Source organism: Phoca vitulina, unplaced genomic scaffold, assembly GCF_004348235.1.
Source record: "Phoca vitulina isolate PV1807 unplaced genomic scaffold, GSC_HSeal_1.0 scaffold1, whole genome shotgun sequence".
Taxonomy (NCBI): Eukaryota; Metazoa; Chordata; class Mammalia; order Carnivora; family Phocidae; genus Phoca; species Phoca vitulina.
The window spans coordinates 54,999,438-55,017,719 of record NW_022589704.1 but is presented as its reverse complement, the minus strand read 5'-3'; the positions used below and the strand labels follow the sequence as shown (position 1 = coordinate 55,017,719).

Below are 18,282 nucleotides of genomic sequence, written 5' to 3'. Positions count from 1 at the left end.
CTCCCCCTGCTTGTGTTCCCTCTCCTGTTGTGTGTCTGTCGAATAAATAAAATCTTAAAAAAAATACATGAAATGGTTAAGTGTCACCACATCCATGTATATAGCCATTATAATGGTTAAAAGGGCCTGTAATCACAAAGATGAATCTCGTGTTAACTAGTTACGCCTGAAGTTAAAATACATCGTTAATCTGTGCGTTGACAGAAATGTTGAATAAACTTTTGTCCTTTAAAATACGTACCTATGAAAAGAACTGATAGGTGGTCTGTTTGGATTTATTCTCATTTGTCTCCTACTCTTACATCCTTAATAGGTATTGGAAAATGCAATTAGGTTTTTGTTTCTTAGTATCAAGTTTAACTATCAGTAAAATACTTAAATACAGAACTTAAGTTGTTTTGTGAGCTTGGGCAAGTTACTTGGGGTTTCTTTTTTATGCATGCTACACTTTGGCAGTTTGGTGGTGCCAATAGGCTCCTAAGAATGTTGGTTTCATATACATTAAATACATAGAATTAAGCATTACATTGAAAATAGTAATCAAGGGGCACCTGGGTGGCTCAGTCGGTTGGGCATCCGACTGATTTAAGCTCCGGTTGTGAGAGCCCCATGTTGGGCTCTGTGCTGGGCTTGGAGCCTGCCCAAGATTCTCTCCCCCTCCCTTTCTCAAAAAACAGTAATCAAAATATATTAAGTATGGTTTAGTAACACATACTTCAAGTATTAAATGAGGCTAGTGGGTCTGACTTCAGATTTTGAGGTTGTGATGCATAAATGGTATTTTGAAATAACAGGAATCTGTAAGGATTTTTAATAGTTTAAGCACTGAATACCATTGTGATTTGTCTCTAATATTGAAGGAAATGTTAAGTTTCATTAAATGTTTTAAGTAACTCCGTTCAAAATTCTGACATTCTATCCAGATTAGCTGTTTTTACCTAATTCCTTTTTTGTAAAATGGAGATACACCTACCCTCATTAAGTCTGAAGTTTAAATCTGATAATGGGCCTAAACTAAAGAACTTAATCTGGGGGTGCCTGGGTGGCTCAGTCATTAAGCGTCTGCCTTCGGCTCAGGTTATGATCCTAGCGTCCTGGGATCGAGCCCCGCATCGGGCTCCCCGCTCCGCGGGAAGCCTGCTTCTCCCTCTCCATCTCCCCCTGCTTGTATTCCCTCTCTTGCTATGTCTGTGTCTGTCAAAATCTTAAAAAAGAAGAAAAACTTAAATCTATTGCCTGGTCCCTAAAGATATTTTTGGTAATAATTATGGGTACCATCTTAATATCTTCAGGCATAGTTAAAATTTTAATGGGTGACAAAGGTAATTATGCCAAGGTCTTTTTTTAAAAGATTTATTTGAGAGAGCAACAGATAGCGAGAGAACACAAGTGGGGAGGAGAGGGAGAAGCAGACTCCCCACTGAGCAGGGAGCCCCACTCAGGGCTCCATCCCAGCACCCTGGGATCATGACCTGAGCCAAAGGCAGATGCTTAACCTTGACTGAGGCACCCAGGGGCCCCTTATGCCAGTGTCTTGAGTTTTCTTCTCCACATACAATGAAAGTGTTTGAGGTCTTTTAAGTTTTTTCTCCAGCTCTCAAAAAGTATAAAAAGTAACTGAAAACTGAACCTGTCCTGGTAAGTATCTTTTTTTATTTTTTTAAGATTTTAATTATTTAATTGACAGAGACACAGAGAGGGAACACAAGTAGGGGGAGTGGGAGAGGGAGAAGCAGGCTTCCCGCGTAGCAGGGAGCCTGATGTAGGGCTCCATCCCAGGACCCTGGGATCATGACCTGAGCCGAAGGCAGACGCTTAACAACTGAGCCACCCAGGCGCCCCCTGATAAGTATCTTTAAACTAGGAATGAGAAGTATTTTGTCTATGTTCTGAGGCTTAAACAAGTATGGTAAGAGAAGTAGTCTAAGTTGAGCAGCCACCCATTCCCTAAAAATCCTGGGCTTGAGAAATCTCAGCAAGAAAATGTTTCTTTACATTAACAAATGCAGTATCGTTAAGATTTCTAAGAATGCTTGGTATACATCAGTGTAAAAGGCATAGGTACACATTTTAAAACTAGAAACTTGAGTTTGATGTTTAACAATTGGATAGCCAAATTTAATCTGAGGACAGTAAAAAGCTCTAACTCAAGTCCAGATCAAGAGATGAAAACTTGGCTTCGTTTTTTTGTCATGAGGTTAGGATTTGCTATATTTGAAAATTTGGTTTCTAATTCTGCATAGTGCAGTATGGTTAGTACTTCAAAGTAATTTTTTCAGATACTGTAAAGAACTATGGTTACTTAAATAACTCATGTGCTATCCGGCTAGAAGTCTGTTCCAATCTGCCCGGCATTGTTTTTCACCCCTTGCCAGTGCCAGCCAATTCCAGGTGGTGCTGCTGGTTTCAAATTCATGCCATACCCCCAACACACACACACACATCCCTATAATTTTGTCTAAGGGTGGGGCACTTTAGTCAAGATCCGAGATTTTTTTCCTTGAGGTTGGAAAAATGTCTCTAGGGATCTCACCATCACCACTTACAGGAGAAGATACTTGACTGCATGAAATAGGCCTGAGGCAGAATCTCAATGCCTATTAACATACACCCATTAAAGGTTTTTTTTTTTTTTTAAGATTTTATTTGACAGAGACACAGCGAGAGAGGGAACACAAGCAGGGGGAGTGGGAGAGGGAGCAGGCTTCCCACGGAGCAGGGAGCCCGATGGAGGGCTCAATCCCAGGACCCCAGGATCATGACCTGAGCCGAAGGCAGACGCCCCTACTCCCATTAGTTCTTGAATTCATTTTCAACCCTGAGCTTTGTCATTCAAGTCAAATTCTCTTTATCTGACTTTAGTTTCTTTCACTAGCAACTAAAAGTGATCCTAATAACAAGGCTAATAAGGAAAATGAGAAAACACCCATTTATAGAGTACTTAATGAGCTAGGCACAGTACTTTTTGTGTAGTAACTCAAAACTTCTTGCCTTACAGACAAGGAAATGAGCCTGAGTGCTTTGAGTTACTGGAGGCCATTCTAGGAAAATGGCAGCAGCAAGCCCAGCCAATCTGGTTTTAGGGCCTGTGGACCTCTGCACTGTATTGCTCTTAATGGATTAATACGACTCTGTGAATAATCCACATGTAGTAAATTATTCTAAATGTAATTCTCAAGATAAATCTCCATTTCCCTACTTTAAAACAAAAAAACTGATTAGATGAAGAACTAGTGAATCAATGCTGTGAGCAGTCTATTGGACAGCCTGCAGATTTTCAGAGTTTTGTGGCGCCTTAATTTTTTATGTTTAATCTCTCAGTATGTCCTAAAGTGAACTGACTTTCCCACCTAGACTTCCCTTCTCACCAGTCTTCATCTCAGGGCAACTCAATTCTTAACGGATGTTCAAGTCCTTGACTCCACCTTCACCCAACATCCATTCTGTCAGAAAATTATTTTAGTTTTACCTTTGAAGCCTGTAGAATCCAGTGCCTTATTCCTATCACCACCCTAAACCAAGACAACACTATCCCTCCCACGTATTTCAGAGCTTTCCCATTTGTCTGACTGCACTCCCATCTTAACCCTCTAGACTACTTTCAACACACAAGGCTAAGGAAATTTAAAAATCAGATGTTACTACTTAACACCTGTAGCTCCCCATTTTGCTAGGTAAAAGCCAAAGCCGTCAGGAATGTGTAACAGGGTTCTGTGCCATGTTCCACTCTACCTGCCCTCAGTTTCCCCCCCTCCGTTTTCAGCCGTGTAGTCCTTGTTCTGTCTCAAATAGACTTCAGAGCCTTTGGACTTCTGTGTCTTGTCTGCAATACTCTTTTTAGCTAATAGAATGGGTCTCCCACATCTTCAGATGTTGCCATCTCAATAAGGCTTTTCCTGTTTGCAACCCTATTTATTATAGCATGGGGGCAGAGGGAGAGAGAATCTTAAGTAGGCTCCACGCCCAGTGCAGAGCCGGACATGGGGCTTTATCTCACGACCCTGAGATCATGACCCGAGCCAAAATAGTGTCTGACGCTAATCGACTGAGCCACCCAGGTGCCCCAGCAACCCTATTTTAAATTGCAATGCTTCCTTTCTACTGGCCTTCCCAATCCTGGCATGTGTAAGGTTTGCTGTCTTCAATTCCAGGAGGACAGGGATTTCCACTGTGTCCTTTGTACTTTAAAAAATATCTAGCACATGGTAGGCATACATGCACTGATGTGAGTGAACTGAATCAATGTTTTCATGTCAACATACAGTATTTTCCTTGGTTGAGCTATACTTGCTATTGAAGAGAGAAAATATCTTCTTGATATACTTGGTATCTCTGGGACCAGAAGTTTAGTACAAAATGCTTTTCATATTTTCAGTGGATGCAAACATTCTGAAAATGCAAAATACTTAAATATGTTAAGTGTGTTACTGTTATGGAAGATAGTGTGAATAAACTGAAATGAATTCCAAAGAAATAACAGTCATAATACTCCTTTATTAGTACCAGCTTTTTAACTAAATTGGTTTTTGCCAGAGCTAAACAATTTAATATAAAAAAATGCCTTTTTTGTTCATACAGTATTTATAAAAAAGTACATAGTGGTTAGTTTTGCAACAATTTGCTTTTAGCCAGATACCATATAAATGAACGTAACAAATGAGATAAGAACAGTATAAATAAGTTTTTGTAGTATTTACACTTATACAGAAACTAGCCCAAATGGTGTTCTAAGAAATTAAGTTTGCAGTTAAAGTGAAACTACTGATTCAGCATACTGATGACTTATTTTAATGCTTTTTAAAGTTTATATTATCTTCTATACTAGTTTTGACTATAATTTTGCATAGAATTACTTATAAAGTATATTTTTGCATTTCACATCACAGTAGGAGCTTTTAGTATAACAGTACAAAAAAACAAAATAACAAAAAACAATCCCCAAAACAACCCACTAGCTCAGAAAAAGGTCAGATCTTCCCAAATCTAGTTTTTCTTAGTATCTGGCTTCTTACTTTTGGGCACAAGGAATACATTGCCATCTCTTGTTTGCTGCAGGGAGTATTCACTAGGAGAGTAAGGTTTTCCATCTTCATCACGGAGCATGCTGAAGACTTCGAGATACAAGGTGCTGAGTTGTTTTTTCAGTAGATGGAGGCTTTTGTCATTCTCCCCTTTTTCTCTGAGCAATTTTTCTTTTTCATCTTTTAAATGATCCAAATCTTGTTCCAGTTCCACTATATTTTCCAGTTTTCTTTTTCTGCAATTCTGAGCAGCCACTTTATTCTTACCCCTCCTGCGTATATCTCGAATTAATGCCAGTTGAGCCTCACTGAACTGCTCCTTGGACATCATTTCATTGAAGTCATCAACAGGGAGGTTAATGATTTTTTCAACAGGGAATGGGATATGGAGAGCTTTTGCCCTTAGCTCATCTCTTGTGAGATGAGCCTCCAAGCGGCTTGAATGTTTGTCTTTTGTGAATGGGGTTTTTCGATGACCAGGGCTTACAGGCAATTCTTTCTTTGGTGTGTTTTCGCACTGGGCATCCCGCGCTGGAGCGCTGTGCCCCGGAGATGGTGACAGGGCTTGGGCTGTATCTCCAGCAGACTGTACTGGCGGTGTTTTAGGACCATTCTGTTGGACACTTCCAGGAGCACTATCTATCTCTTCCATTTCAGAATCACTGAAGCCAAGTGGTGTGTCTCCAGAGACAGAAGATTCCACCGAGTGTTCTGGTGATGCCATGCCAGGACTTGTGTTGAGTGAAATGCCAGAGTCAGAATCATTGAATTCTGTGCTTTCAGGATGATTTTGGTTGAAGGCTTTACAAAGTGATAGATCAGAAACATCAATGGGCCCATTAAGAAGTTCAGAGAGTGACTGGCTTAAAGTAGCAGAGGAGGGCATGCTGTTGCTACTACTGGGTTCTGCTATGAAAGCAGAATAAAATTCATCACCAAAATCTGTGTTAATTGTGGCATCTGAGTTTAATGAGTTCACGGTCAGCTGGCTGGAATCTTCTGTGGAGAGAATGCTGCTGAAGGAATCCTCGAAAGCACTGAGAAAATGTGGACTGCAGTTACCTACTTCTTTTTCCAATGAGGGCATTGATGAGAAGAAATGGTAACTGTTGTCAATTTCTGTCATTTTGGTTTCTGGACTTGGAACCGTGCTAGTCTCAACCAACTTGTCATTTTGAATATTAAGACACTGTGTGGAAAAGAAATTTTGACTAAATGTAAATCAAGGTTAAATATTTTAATAGCTGATTATGTATATCTCATGGCAAATATTTATTTTTAAAGATTTTGAAGTAATTTCTACACCCAATATGGGGCTTGAACTCACAACCCCATGGTCAAGATTTGCATGCTCCACCGAATGAGCCAGCCAGGTTACCCTGATGGCAAATATTTTTAATAGCTGATAATCTGTATCTGATGGTAAACTCTTTCCCCACCCCCATTCTTTCCAGGCTCTTCTGTAATTCAGATAATTCCCATTTCTAACAGATATTTAGGTCTAAGCATATGTATTATTTTCACAGTTCCTAGCTCAGACTTCTGGCCTACAAAGACCAGATCTTTCCTCAAGACATCCAGTCCATTTAACTAATAAAAGTATACTTCAGTGAGCACGGGCAGCTCTCGTGACTGAAGTTTATTTATTTAAGTAATCTCTACACCCAACGTGGGGCTCAAACTCAAAACCCCGAAAGAGTCGCATGCTCTTGTGACTGAGCCACCTGGCAGCCCTCTCATGACTAATTTTTTTTTTTTTAAGATTTTATTTATTCATTTGACAGAGAGAGACACAGCGAGAGAGGGAACACAAGCAGGGGAGAGGGAGAAGCAGACTTCCTGCTGAGCAGGGAGCCCAATGCAGGACTCCATCCCAAGACCCTGGGATCATGACCCGAGCCGAAGGCAGATGCTTAACGACTGAGCCACCCAGGAGCCCCTCTCATGACTAATTTAAAAGCACCCTCCAATCCTTCCATTAAGTAGGTGGCATGTAAATAACTGGAGTAATTAATTTAAAGGCACTGAATATAAAAGTATCTTCGGCATTTATTGATATTAGATCTTAGTCACCTGCAATTCTGGAATGGATAACAGCTCCTCCCAAACTTGCTCGATGTCCTGCTGCATATTGTCTAGATCAGCAATGACTGACTGAACGACGAGAGTTTGAGGTGACTGAGCCTGATTAGGAGCAATGAAGACTGGATTCTCGATTTGGCTGGGAATATCAGGAACAAGTGACTGAAACGCAGCTGAAGAAACCTAAAATTGACAGCATTTCTCTACATGAGTCTGCCAGCAACAGTGGGGAAGTACACTCCCAGGCACCATCACAACACCTTAAACTGGAACTGGCTAACAGTTCTGTATTTCTCTAGTTATAACCACTTATAACCCCTAGTTCTATATAATGAAACAGATCTTTTTTTCCCCTGCCCAAGTGACTCCAAATTGACTCATTTACTAGCTTAATTGTTCTATCCCTTGCATTTGAAGGTGAATTTCAAAATAAGTAACAATCTTTAGGATTTAATTTGTATCTCTTGGTAAAAATACCTATTATAGTGCTTCAACCCAATAAATTTAAAATTGTTAATTGAGCAAGTCTTTTTATTACCCAGCTTGCTTCTCACTCACCAAAAATTCTTTTTTTTTTAATTTTACTTATTTATTTGACAGAGACACAGCGAGAGAGGGAACACAAGCAGGGGGAGTGGGAGAGGGAGAAGCAGGCTTCCCGCCGAGCAGGGAGCCCGATGCGGGGCTCGATCCTAGGACCTGGGATCATGACCCGAGCTGAAGGCAGACGCTTAACGACTGAGCCACCCAGGCCGCCCCCCCCCCCAATTTATTTCTAAGTACCTATAACCAATGAGTTATTTGTTTCCATGGTTATGCAGATCCATGCTTCTGAGTATGCAGGGATAAGTGGTTTTGGTTTTGTATTGTGTAAGGGTCTTTTTTTTTTTTTTAATTGTAAAGTTATCTACAGGCTAAGGTTTCTTTGACAAAATTTCCTCCTAAAATATTTTTTTAATAGAGACACACTTATAGGATGTATTAGATATAGCTGGGGAGTTTCACTGTTAGCCAAATGTTGTACCTCATTGTCATCTACAAACGGGAATGTCTCTGCCAAAAGCTGCATGCAGTCATCAAAGTACAAAGCATCTGGTTTGGGAATGTGGGCAACCTAGATAAAAGGAAAGACAGAAAAGAAGAAAAAGATTGTTTTTTTCTTTCAGTGTCAGTGTCATACAAGGTTTATCATTTAGTTAATCAAACATTTATCTTCTTTCAGAAATCAGTTTAGTGTAGTATAGAGCGCAGAATCAAACAAACCAGACTATCTGGGTTCCATTCTTGGCTTCCCCAATTTCTTGAGTGCTCTGGGGAAGTTACTGAGTCTCTGAGCTTCAACTGCTCATCTGTGAACAAAACGCTAGTAATCTGTGCTACTAGTTTTACTGCTGCTAGGTCCTTACGTACTGTTTCCACAGCTTACAAAGCACTGTCATGTAACTTAGGCCCTGCGCAATCCTTACAACAACTGTGAGGTAAGTTAGGTGTTGAACTCATCAGGAGGTTGGGAAGTTGACTTGATATGGTAACGAAGACATAGTAAAAGGCAAAGCTGGAACTCAAATCCAGATGTTTTAACTCTTGGGCCAGTATTTGTTCCTTAAACCCTGATACCTTCCCAAGAACTGAGTTTTCTGTACCTGGGAGTAGTTGGCAGATCCACTGGTTTCTGATGGGATGTGCTGGGCTGGCTGAATTGGGAGGAATTCACCTGTTTCTTCATCTAGTTGTAATTGAGCAAAAAAGGCTTTCTCTTGCTCCTTTTGGAGTTGTTCTTGTCTTTCCTTTTCAAGTTTTTTCTGTTTTTCCAGTTCATGCTCCTTCCGTCGTTGACTGAAGTCAAATACTTCTCGACTTACCCCAAGATCTATATCTTGCCTCCAAAGTATGTCAATCAAATCCATGTCCTGTGTTTAAAAAAAAAAAAGGAAAGAGACCACGGTTAAGATGGTTTTTTAAATGGCAGATATCATATAACTTACATTATGCCATTGTTGATGGTCGGGGGTAGGGAGATGACAATCTGAATGGGAACACAGATCCAGTGTTCTGGAAGGGCATAGTTAATTCCATTCAATGAATCTATTCATTAAGAGAAACAACAGCCTACAAACACAGCCATCCATTCTAATCACTTATTACTTGGATTATTAACAACTGGGTGATAGTAGAGGTCACTAAAGAGCAAAGTAACATGCTGCACATTAAAGCTCTTGAATTAAAAGAAATCCCACACTTGTTTAATGGAATATAGAAATTAGAGCAAGCACTCCAAGCCACTGGTTTCTTATGACAAATGGAGTTTGGAAAACATAATCAAATACGTGGAATTTTTTCTAAACCTCAGCAAATATCCATTTTACAGAGGGGGAGAACCCTTGTTAAATGTCAATCTAGCCATTGTGAAATATCACCATTCTTTTGGTATTTCCTACACTGAATTACCTTCCCTCATCATTTCTTGCTATTCTTGTCCCCATGGCTCATTTATTAATTTCCTCTTGACTTGAGTTTTAGCTCCTGAGGCATGAACAAATCAGTAAAGAACAGTCCTAATCTTGTGACCCAGGGATGCAGCAAGAGGCTGCCTTGAGAAAGAGGTAGTGCTCACTAGTTTCACTTCTGAGAAATCACAAATAACCCTCTTAAAAAAACGCACAAAATTAAAAACAAAGAAACAAAAGACATGGCTCCAAGGAAGGAAGGAAGTTACTAAAAGTTTATTATTTCTTTTTTTTTTTTTCTGATAATGTCTGATTCATCTAGTTTTCTTCCCCCCCCTTTTTTTTAAAGATTTTATTTATTTGTCAGAGAGAGCACGAGCAGGGGGAGGGGCAGAGGGAGAAGATTCCCTGCTGAGCAAGGAGCCGGATGCGACACTTGATCCCAGGACCCTGGGATCATTACCAGAGCCCAAGACAGATGCTTAACCGACTGAGCCACCCAGGCGTCCCGGAAGTTACTAGAAGTTTTAAGATATGGGGAGAATCTTACAATGAGGGAATGGTTATTTTGATCTCTGTAACAAACCTAGGCCTTGGTACCATGTCCAGATTTTCCTAACCACGTGTTAAAAGCAGTTTTTCTGATTTATAACTTTAGTTTTTGGAAAAGTCTACACAGGAAATTTAAATCACTTTCCATTTAAGACATCATCTATTCTGAAAATAATATAATGAACTGAGACTAGAAAAATCAAGACATGGGGGGAAGGGAGCTGGAGCCTGAAGGCAGGTGGACACAGTGCACACAACCATCACAGATGCATTTCGGTTCTGGTGACGGCTGGTGGCACTGGGTGGCCCGGTGTGTCGAGACTCTACTACTTTCTGCCTCCAAGGACAAAAATAACGTGGCTGTTGCTTCACTGAGCAGTCAGGCTATTTCCACCCAACAGAGCAGGAGCAGGCCACCCAGCCTAAGGGCAGCACAGCTGCATGGGTAGCAGAGGCCACCTCTAAGCCCTGGTGGTAAAATCGTAAATGCTGCAAAACCCCGCTCGTCGGGTTCATCAGTATTCTCGCCCGGAGCAGGGTTGAGGAGTATCCGGCACACATAGTAGGTGTAGTTGGGACGGCATCTGTAGCTCTTCAGAACTACAGCCGGCATCTACCGAAGGCTTTCTACATGCCCAGCATTGTTCGAAGTACTTTACCATATATACAAATGAATCCACAAGACAACCATATAAAGATAACGTTCTTATTTTACAGATGAAAATACTGAGGTTTAGAAAAAAGGGATACTGCTAGAAAGTGTACAGGGATATGTCCTGGGCAGCCTCAATCTTGGACTCGTGCTGTCTTAAACCCCAAGTTACACTAAAAAATATAAAATCTGATCACTGACCAGTGGTTCTTAAATTGGGCAGGATATAAAATCCATTGTCATATATATACTTTGCTTTCACATCTTGGTGGTGTGAAAAAGTGGCCAGTTTACAGAAGGTTGGATTGAGCCTCAAATCGTCTTCCTGGCCACAAGAGCATAGCAACCATAGAGCATTTATTCATCCATGGCTATCTCCTCAGACAGCTCCCCACTAACACTGAGCATGAAAATCATTTCCAGTTTAAAAATGATGTGTTTCCACCATTTTAATGGACACATTTATCCAAAGGTCATGTGAAAGACAAAGGTCCAAGGCAGAGAGAAACCTACTTTAAAATTCTGATTTGGTAGGTCATATCTTCTTAGTGAATTTAGATACAGCAGAGAATCCTAACTAGGCTGTTCTCCAAGCTGGAGCAAAGGGAGCAAGGTATTAAGGAGGTCTTCAGACTATTCACATCCACTGAAAGCCAGCACTAAAAATTAAAAGAATGCACGATCACACAGTCTCAGTTGAACTCCAGTCCCTCTCAAAAACTGATACGGACAGTGTGCTGAGCTCTTCAGATCAACAAAAGAGAAATGCAAACACGTGTCCTGGCACCTGGGGTCACTCTGGCGCATCCCTTCCTCACTTGCCCAGAATGCCTAGGCGGAGGCTTCTCTCCTTGTTAAGAGATCCCAGGATAAAAAGCATCATCCAGTTTTGATTTTTTCATAAAAGAACTCAAAGAACACAAGCAGTTTATGCTGCAAATACCTGCTCACAAACCAGACTTCCAGAGTATCCCCAGAACCCAGCTCTATGGGCTGAAAGAAAATTTCTACTGTAATTTACTCTAAAATTATCAGTGGCGGCCACACCAAGAGTTGATACAACTCTATTCTTTCTTTTCCTCCCCTTTCCCCCCACCAGATGAGCTGTCTTGAGTGGGTTCAGATGGTTTAGCTATACATTCAGTATATAACTGTTCTATCCCACCCCTATCATACAGATGTTGGTGGATCAAGTGAGACGTGAAAGAAATCTCTCCATAAATGTAAAGTCTATGCAAATGTTGCTGTGCATGCTGACAGTGATGGTTCTAGAACTTGTTGTAATATAAGCAAGATCAAACTCAAGGCCAATGGATGATCATGAAGCTGTGGACCTAAGTGTAGTGGGAGCCTGCAATAACATTCGGCAGTGAAGCTACTTGGTTGCTCCTCAGGGAGGGTCTGAAATGGACTACTGGGCTTGTGCAACATGTGTTGAAAACAAAAACACATAACATACACTTTCCTGTTTACTTTTATGTACACACATACACCCATTCAACTGTTGTTCAATTCCTGATAGGACTACCCTTCAATGCACAGCCAAACTGATGCAATTTTTTAAAATTTCCCCTAACATACTCAGAAAAGAACACCTTGATGGATCTTTATCAACAAACAGGAAAAAGACATCACGAAGCATCACTTGGATCAGCTCTTAAGCATCCTGTTCTCCTGTGATCTGAAACAATGCTGGGCCCAGGGAGGCGGAGCATCTCCTACAGCCCGAGCTGTCTCCACCAAGAATGCTACCAAAAGATGTTTCAAGTGACAACATCTACTTGGTTGTTTTTTTTTAATATTTTATTTATTTGACAAAAAGAGTGAGAGAGCACAAGCAGGGGAAGCAGTAGAGGGAGAGGGAGAAGCAGACTCCCCGCTGAGCAGGGAGCCTGACGTGGAACTTGATCCCAGGACCCTGGGATCATGACCTGAGCCAAAGGCAGATGCTTAACCATCTGAGCCACCCGGGCGCCCCAACATCTATTTGTTCTTAAGGCAGACTGGGCAGCCTTCCATGAGATCATAGTGGGACCAAAACAGGTTTCAAAGTGTCCTCAAAGGTTTTCCTCTGTGTTTTAAAGTTTATTTTTATGTAGTGTTTATTGTTGCTATGAGAAGTCTCTAAAAGAAAACTTCTGCTTAAAAATAAAAGCAAGGGTAGTCTTAACTACCCTGAATTCCTTAAAACAGATGTTCTGATCAAATTTAGAATGAAGCAACAATGGGTTTCTTGTCACGGCCTTCATATATTATCCTCTGTCTTACTCACATTTTCACATCATTTTCAGAAGAAAACACCTTCAGGGATTTGATATTGTATGCAATCTTCAAAGCTTTATGTTGAAAATGAGAACTGTGTCCACCCAAGACTTGCTGTTGGCGAGCCCCACGGCCTCGGGACTGTTCTGTGCCACCCCGCAGGCAGGGGGCACTTCCTGCAAGGAGCCCTGTGACGGGGCACATGACTTCTTCCACAAATGACCTATCCCCGCACGTGCACCATCTAAGAGGAAGGAGTCTGGGCGCAGCCCATCAACAAACAAAAACAGGACACCAGACAGTGGGGAAGGGAAATGCCTAAGGAAAAGCTAAAACTGCTCTAAGGCACATAAATCCCAGGCCCTGAGAAAGAATAGCTTCTTAACCCCTCCAAGCCCCTAAAGAGGAAGGCCGCCACGTTAATTGGCAGGTCAGTAGAGTCTGGGGAAGGAGAGGAAAGCAGGGGAATGGTTTCTACAGCATTCCAACAGGTATTTCCTTAGGACTAGGGAAAAAGCTGACTGTGAGCCTTCACATGCCATATGGAGCCACTTGGTATCTGAATTTTTTGTTGTTGTCCTTTAGTGATTCCTGAGTGTGTTGCAAATTATGCTGCTAGCTTGGCTTACACAAAAGATGACAATTTAATAAGAAACATAAATGTTTGGCAATTTGCATTAAATCACCATCTGGTCCAACGGAAATCTTCATATTTAAAATGTATATATCATCATTTGCCATCTGTTTAATCTATTACATGTTTTATGGGGAATCTGAAGTTGGATTATTAACTCCTACCACTTTGAAACAAACATTTTTGTTCCAGGATAAAGAAAGGAGAAAGGTCTTGAACAAATCAGCATTTTTCATACTCAGATGAACCAAAAAATTAGAAAAGATAAGGCAAGACAGCACCATCTCCTCTTAAATTAAGTAATTCTGTAAACCGAGGCTTTGGGAAAGTATCTGAAATGAAAGATAAAATGACTTCTATAATATATCCACACATGTAAATGAGGCTTGCACCTCTCAACCCACTGCCCTGCCCCCCCCATCCTTTATTTTGTCTTGAGGATGGGAAGGTGGTGGGAGGTTTGCTTCTAAAAATAAATTTCACCAATAAACTTAAAAAAAAAAAAATTAACTGCACAGATTACTAAGCTTGTAAACAGAAAGTGAAAACTGCTACTCACTTTCAATTTTACTGTGTAAGCATGAAACCATGTCTCCAGCTACTCCTTAAAATCATGTATTTCCATTAAGAAGATAATAAGTCTTTTAAAGTTTATTCTGAGATCTCTCCTTCATTCAAATATTAATTATTGGCATTCAGAGTCTTAAGTTATTTTTTTCAGTAATTTTTTTCCCCATCCATGTCAGTCTTTAGATTATGCCCAGGTGGTTATATTATTCACCTGAAAATGAAATCTGGTTTAATATTTTTTCCATAGAAGGGGCGCCTGGGTGGCTCAGTTGTTAAGCGTCTGCCTTCAGCTCAGGTCATGATCCCAGGGTCCTGGGATCGAGCCCCGCATCGGGCTCCTTGCTCTGCGGGAAGCCTGCTTGTCCCTCTCCCACTCCCCCTGCTTGTGTTCCCTCTTCGCTGTCTGTCAAATAAATAAATAAAATCTTTAAAAAATATATATTTTTTCCACAGAAGCTGCTCCAATATTTTTGAGCAAAGTCCGATGGAACATGATATCCTACCCCGCTGTCTGACACGAAGGGCCATAGCTGGCTACAACAGAACCGAGGGCATGCTCAAATTCTGAAGAACTGACAAAACAACAAATCTCTCCTTGATTCACAAGTCACAGTCCTTAATAAATGAAGTAAAATGACAACAAGCAGGTATAATTTTAAAATACATCTCACTGATGACTATTACATTTCATAAATATTTATCTGCCCATTTACTTCCCTTAGCTTCTCTCCCATGGCGTCATTACAAGAAGACACACCACAGGGGCGCCTGGGTGGCTCAGTCGTTAAGCGTCTGCCTTCGGCTCAGGTCATGATCCCAGGGTCCTGGGATCGAGCCCCGCATCGGGCTCCCTGCTCGGCAGGGAGTCTGCTTCTCCCTCTCCCTCTGCCTGCAGCTTCCCCTGCTCGTGCTCTCTGACAAATAAATTAAAAGGAAAAAAAAAAAAAGAAGATACACAAGACAATGCCAATTGTTTTTTCAGTGAGCATTCTAGAGAAGGCAGGTAACAGGTTATTCTTGCACTTTTGGTTCTGCACTGATGTGCTAATGTCTAAATATAGTTGCTACAGTAATTGTGAAGTAGTAAGAGTCCCAAAGTTTGTGTATGTATATACATATGTAAAACCACAGAATGTTAGGCGTGGAAAGGGCCTCTCAGCTGTCTAGGCCAAGTGTAAATGTCACCGAGTTAACTTCTGTGTAACTACAGCTCCATTTTTAAAAATAACTGGCCTAGCAAAAAGTTCTGTCGGCAGAGACTCCTAGTAGGTAGTAATAGTTACCACTAGTCCATTCCTTTTTGAGAAATCTTATTAAGGCTCCAATCTTCAACAATCAGCGATTTCTTTTTTTTTTTTTTTAAAGATTTTATTTATTTATTCATGAGAGACAGAGAGAGAGAGAGAAGCAGGCTCCCAAGGAGCAGGGAGCCCGATGTGGGACTTGATCCCAGGACCCTGGGATCATGACCTGAGCCGAAGGCAGACGCTTAACCATCTGAGCCACCCAGGCGCCCTCTTTTTTTTTTTTTTTTTTAAGATTTTATTTATTTGCGAGAGAATGAGAGACAGAGAGCATGAGAGGGAGGAGAGTCAGAGGGAGAAGCAGACTCCCCGCTGAGCAGCGAGCCCAACGCGGGACTCGATCCCCGGACTCCAGGATCGTGACCTGAGCCGAAGGCAGTAACTTAACCAACTGAGCCACCCAGGCGCCCCCAGTGATTTCTAACAATAAAAATTCTCACACATACACCGAGAGATCAATTATTCAACAAGTTAAAACCCTAGATCACGAGTTTGTTCTTCCCTGAGGAGTGGAATCATCCTTCCACCCTTTTGTCTTTCAACTAGAAAACAGTCCAGTTTCCTGAGTCTGGCATGTTACTATGTACAGACATTTTCATGGGCTGCTTCCTGTTCACAAAGAAGTTTCTCAGCAATGACTCAATCTAAGAAATATGATCCAGCCAGTTTACTGGAACTCTCACCCATTATGCTTGTCTGCAAGCTGCAAACACGATGCAAAGATAAAGCAAAACTGGAGAGTGAAGAGAATAGGAACTTGGATTGCTGGTTTTCTCAGGAGGTACATATGTGTTTAGCCAAAAAGAAGTCAGAAAGGACACTGAATTTCCAAAAGGGTAGGTGATCCCACCTGCTACAAAAAGTACACGGATCCAGCTCATCTACAAGAAGTTTCACACCTGCACCCCAACAGACTCCTTACTTGGTTGTATTTGGGTGGATGCTGCCGCCAGGCCTGTGAGGGCTTCTGGGAAGGTTTATCGTGAGTTTCCAGGAGAATGGCTTGGTTTGATAAGCAAACTTGAGGATATATTTTTCTAATCTCTTTCACATCACATTCAGTTCTGGACGCTGTCCTCCACACACGAAAGGAATTCTGTGAGTAGGTCTCCCAACCCTAGTAGAATGATTCTACTGGGCGACGCCTGGGTGGCTCAGTCAGTTAAGCGGCTGGCTGTCTTCTGCTCAGGTCATGATCCCGGGGTCCTGGGATCAAGTCCTGCGTCTGGTTTCTCCCTCTGCCTGCTGCTTCCCCTGCCCTCTGACAAATAAAGAAAATCTAAAAAAAAAGAATGATCCTACTGGGAAACAACCCCCCCCCCCCCCCCCCCCCCCCAAAGAACCTTCAGGAGCACTGGATCTAACTCCTCTACCTACTTTACCTAAGGTTCACTGAAATTCACTGGGCGTGGACTCACCACATGGCTCGGCTATCCACACTGAGGTCAAACAGCCCTGTCTGCCCATCCTGGTGTGCCTTCCTCCTACGGGGCAGCTACCAGGAGGGAGAGCAGTGCTCCAGCACGCCTCAACTGCTGGCACTCTTTACAGCCACTTCTGCTACTTCTAAACACCCTGTGTCATCTTTAGCCTCTTTGGGTCCTGCTTTTTTTTTTTTTTTTTAAGATTTTATTTGTCAGACAGCGCACAAGCAGGGGGAGCGGCAGGCAAAGGGAGAAGCAGGTTCCCCACTGAGCAGGGAGCCTGATGCAGAACTCAATCTCAGGACCTGGAGATCATGACCTGAGCAGAAGGCAGACGCTTAACCGACTGAGCCGAGCCACCCAGGCGTCCCTAGGTCCTGCATTTGTAAGAAGAAATTATTTTCTTTTATTTATTTTCTATTTATTTCAATCTTAAAGCTCCTTTTCAGATTTAACTGCCCGCCATTAGCTTTAAAAAGAATCAGGAGAGTCACCCAGGCTTGGAGGCTGAGTAAGTACTATATGCTGGCTGACCACCACTAGCCAGAGACCTTGTTTGCCACGGCGGGGTGGGTGCTGAGTATTAGATACAGATACATTAAATGTGGTAACACATATAAACTATCTAAAACACGAAGTTTGTTTTTTGTTTTTTTTTTACTGTAGACTGTTAAAATACATTCTAAGGGGTCTGTTTTTTAATTTTTTTAGCATGCTCTCTTTTGAGAATGAAATTTTTTTTTTTTTTAAAGATTTTATTTATTTATTTGACAGAGAGAGACACAGCGAGAGAGGGAACACAAGCAGGGGGAGTGGGGGAGGGAGAAGCAGGCTTCCCGCTGAGCAGAGAGCCCGATGCGGGGCTCGATCCCAGGACCCCGGAATCATGACCTGAGCTGAAGGCAGATGCCTAACAACTGAGCCACCCAGGCGCCCCGAGTATGAAATCTTTCTTGAAATAATGAGCCACTCCTCGCTAAAACTTCATTTTACTGGGATGGTGGTAGTTATAATAAAGGTGGTGGGGGTCAAGATCAACAAGATTAGTGTATGTAACTACCCCAAATGGATGATCACTCCATCTCCCCATCTAATACGTATGTACAGATCACCTCTCAGGTGCCAGGAACTGTGCAAGGTGCCCGGGGAAAAAAATAAGTAAGATAGTCTCTGATCTTAGTTTGGACACGATGAGAAGCATATAGGAGCCAAGGCAGCCCCAAGGCAAGTATCACTAAACTGCACAGAGGTCACAACCGACAAAGTCACAACTGTGTGAATGTGAATGTCCACTTAATAAACCAGGGTTACACCTGGTTTCCAAAGGTCTAATC

The 18,282-nt window shown here is 41.8% G+C and overlaps 1 protein-coding gene across 5 annotated transcripts in view; it reads right to left on the bottom strand.

The window, feature by feature from the left end:
* Nucleotides 1–4,474: 4,474 nt before the first annotated feature.
* The window catches only part of NFE2L2 (nuclear factor, erythroid 2 like 2), a 52,440-nt gene continuing 38,632 nt past the window's right edge, over nt 4,475–18,282 (bottom strand). For all 5 annotated transcript variants that reach the window (XM_032407487.1, XM_032407465.1, XM_032407500.1 and 2 more), the window contains exons 2-5: nt 8,747–9,013; nt 8,128–8,217; nt 7,095–7,286; nt 4,475–6,210 (exon numbers count right to left, since the gene is read on the bottom strand). In XM_032407487.1, coding sequence (XP_032263378.1) covers nt 4,984–6,210; nt 7,095–7,286; nt 8,128–8,217; nt 8,747–9,010 — 1,773 coding nt within the window. In that variant the 5' untranslated portion in view covers nt 9,011–9,013 and the 3' untranslated portion in view covers nt 4,475–4,983. The remainder of the gene's footprint in view (nt 6,211–7,094; nt 7,287–8,127; nt 8,218–8,746; nt 9,014–18,282) is intronic.